At 37.9% G+C, this 3,677-nt stretch overlaps 1 protein-coding gene across 1 annotated transcript in view; it reads right to left on the bottom strand.

Moving 5' to 3' along the window:
• The window catches only part of LOC106879619 (T-box transcription factor TBX2b), a 23,922-nt gene that overhangs the window by 10,898 nt on the left and 9,347 nt on the right, over window positions 1–3,677 (bottom strand). The window contains exon 2 of the mRNA XM_014929276.2: window positions 36–112. Coding sequence (XP_014784762.2) covers window positions 36–112 — 77 coding nt within the window. The remainder of the gene's footprint in view (window positions 1–35; window positions 113–3,677) is intronic.

Here is a 3,677-nt window from a genome sequence, read left to right as displayed (position 1 = left end):
TATATGTAAAAATTAACAAATAAAACACCTCTTACTTTTTTTCTCTTTTGCCGCTTCCGTTGTCTCTGAATCCTTTAGCAAATGGATTATTGTCTATCTTCAGCTGGGTAATCTAATGAACAAATGGAATATATAGTTAACACTTATCAAATGACATAGATATTTAAACTCTTATCTGGATCATGTGACACAGTGACATATTACAAACACTCGTACCTAAATATATATATATGTATATATATATATATATATAATACTTTCACACAAACGCAAACATATATCTTATACTCACACTCACATGCGAAATAAATAGACACACACACACATATAGATACATGTATGCATATATACATACACACAGAAAGACAGAGAAACACACATAACTTACATACGCGTGAGTTGATGAATGAAAGAAAGGAGCTCTCAATATATTTGGTAGTATTTACATAAGCTATTTAACATTTTGACTCAGCTTCATACAAGTTAAAGTTTCGTAAGCTCGTAGGATGTATCTACCTCATCAAGTCTCTAGAGAAGTGTCATATAAATGCATGTACGTATGTATTTATGTATGTATGTATGTATGCATATATGTATGTGTGGAGGCACAATGGCCCAACGGTTAGGGCAGCGGACTCGCGGTCATAGGATCGCGGTTTCGATTCCCAGATCGGGCGTTGTGAGTGTTTATTGAGCGAAAACACCTAAAGTTCCACGAGGCTCCGGTAGGGGATTGTGGCGAACTCTGCTGTACTCTTTCACCACAACTTTCTCTCACTCTTACTTCCTGTTTCTGTTGTGCCTGTAATTCAAAGGGTCAGCCTTGTCACATTCTGTGTCACATTCTGTGTCACGCTGAATATCCCCGAGAACTACGTTAAGGGTACACGTGTCTGTGGAGTGCTCAGCCACTTGCACGTTAATTTCACGAGCAGGCTGTTCCGTTGATCGGATCAACTGGAACCCCCGACGTCGTAAGCGACGGAGTGCCAACAACAGCAACAATGTATGTATGTATGTATGTATGTATGTATGTATGTATGTATATTCGCTCGACAGCAGTTTAGGAATAGAATTCCTAGAACATCTAAAGTCACGCGTGGTAGCTTTCCGGAAAATATTGCGTATATTTTATTTTGTCTTTGGAGAAACCTTCCCTTTCAGTGCCTCACTAGTTTAACACACCCACCGGTCCGATTTCCACTCATGTACCTATTTATTTTTACTAAAATTTTCGTTGCGTCTTGCAACCTTTTTAATAGTCGTTGACTCTGGTCGTCACCAGAATTGAGTCTCTTTTTTTTTTTTTACTTTGATGCGCAAAAATGAAAAAATAAGGAAAGAACGCAGCTCGAATAACCGGCAGAGTCAACAACTATTTAAAAGGTTGTAAAACGCAACGAAAATTTTAGTAAAATACAAATATATAAATGAGTGGAAATCGGACTGGTGAGTGTGTTAAACTAATGAGGCACTAAAAGAGAATGACTCTCTCCAGACACAATAAAATATGCTACAACACACGAATTCATATAAAGAATCTTGCAAACCAAATACAAAACTGAAATTGCGTATATTATTTACGCGATGTAGTTCAAGTCATTTTTCATGTTTGTCTAATTCATGCAGAACAACAGTCATAGCGCCAAAAAGCTGTCCAGTGTTTGTACATTCTCAATTATTAGATATTTCGCTCAGACGAATTACTACCTAGGCTTATGTGCAACGGCGGAGATTGTTATAATAAATACCGTACATAATAAATACTCGATTCATTCAATTATCTCTCTCGCAAGAGAGAGGAAGTAAAGCAAACAATTGTGAGGTTGCTACCGACACTGAAGTAAAAAGGGAGGTAATCTGATGGAGTTGAAATTCTGCACTTTAAACCAAAATGCAATGAAGAACAAAACATGGTTTGTTTTCAACCGCAGACAATAGGATATCTGTCAACACCTGTGCACCAAGTCACGTCACACACATAGCTTTGTCCTTCCTTGACTCCAGACACATGTGACACTTATGCATATACGATTAAGAACAGAGAACATTTATTGCCAAATGTAATTTGGGAGCTTAAAATAAGAATGAGCTCGTAACAATAAGTCAAACAGACCTGATAAGCAAAGACAAACACACACACACATAAATATATATATATTTCTTTTAATTGTTTGAGCTACTAAACTTCGGCCATGCTGGGGCAACGCAACAGAAGGTATTAGTTGAATAAACGGAGACTAATAATTCTTCAGAGCCTTATTTTATAGGTTTATTCTCGGCGAACAACCAAATTGAGGAGCTATTCAACTGTTAAGAAGCAGTGGGCGGGACAAACATAGACATACATACACAAACCTATATATAAATATATATCTATATAAAATACAATAGATATATTCGTTTATTCTTTGATTTGTTTCAGTCATTTGACTGTGGCCATGCTGGAGCAACGCCTTTAGTTGAAGAAATAGACCCCGGGACTTATTATTTGTAAGCCTGGTACTTATTTTAACAGATTCTTTTGCCGAACAACTAATGTTACAGGGACGTAAACACACATCGTTGGTTGTCAAATGATGAGAGGGGACAAACACAGACACAAACATATACGTATATATATACGACGGGCTTCTTTTCAGTTTCCGTCTACCAAATCCACTAACAAGGCTTTGGTCAGCCCCAGCCTACAGTAACACCTGCCCAAAGTTTCATGCAGTGGGACGTAGTTGGGAAGCAAGCTTCTTACCACACAGCCACCAGAAAAATAATGGATTATATGGAAATATTGTTACATATGCATCCTCAGTCATAGGGAAAAGACTTCTAATTATGATGATGATGATGATGATGATGATGATGATGATGATAATAATAATAATAATAATAATAATAATAATAATAATAATAATAATAATAATGATGATAATAATAATAACAACAACAGCAACAACAACAATAAAGATACACACACAAACACATGCGCGCGCACACGCACAAACACGTACAAATATAGATGAATAGGAGTTTGCTAATTGGCAGAAACGTTACAGCCTCGATAGTTTCTGGTAATTGTTCAGTATTTTGCTCTCTGAGATAAATGACGAGTTCTATTGGGTTTGGTAAAGAAATGTCTAGTGAAGTACTAAAAAAAAAAAATGGCTAAAGACACCCTTCGGTCATGAATGACCATGGAACTGTACCTAGAATTTTCCCCTCCCAGGCAAGGTTGTTTTATGGAAGTTGCCCATGCGCACCAGCCTTCTCTCTCTGTGCCACCAATGTTATCCAAGGGAAAGGCAAAAGGGCCGATACAGCTTGGTAACAGTAACGTAGCAACTAGTTTATATAGTATGAGAGTAACTAGAACAACACGAACTAAACTGTCTTGCTCAAGAACACAACACACATCCCGGTCCGGGAAACGAACTCACTATCTCGTGGTTGTAAGCCTGACGCTCTAACCTAAGAACCGTCCGCCTTCACAATGAAGACTAGAGTGGACTTCCTCTGATTATTTTGTTCCCGTCTAGCTCTTCCCTCACTCTTTGGAAAGAAATCACCAGGAGCAGGATCTCGAAATGATGAGCTCCGCCAGGTCTAAAATGCACAACACCTCCTACAACCGCGATGGCGTCACTACAATCTCATCAAAATGAAAAGGTCTAATGGCATAT

Source organism: Octopus bimaculoides, chromosome 16, assembly GCF_001194135.2.
Source record: "Octopus bimaculoides isolate UCB-OBI-ISO-001 chromosome 16, ASM119413v2, whole genome shotgun sequence".
Lineage (NCBI taxonomy): Eukaryota > Metazoa > Mollusca > Cephalopoda > Octopoda > Octopodidae > Octopus > Octopus bimaculoides.
The sequence above is the reverse complement of the archived record's forward strand: the minus strand, read 5'-3'. Positions and strand labels throughout refer to the sequence as shown.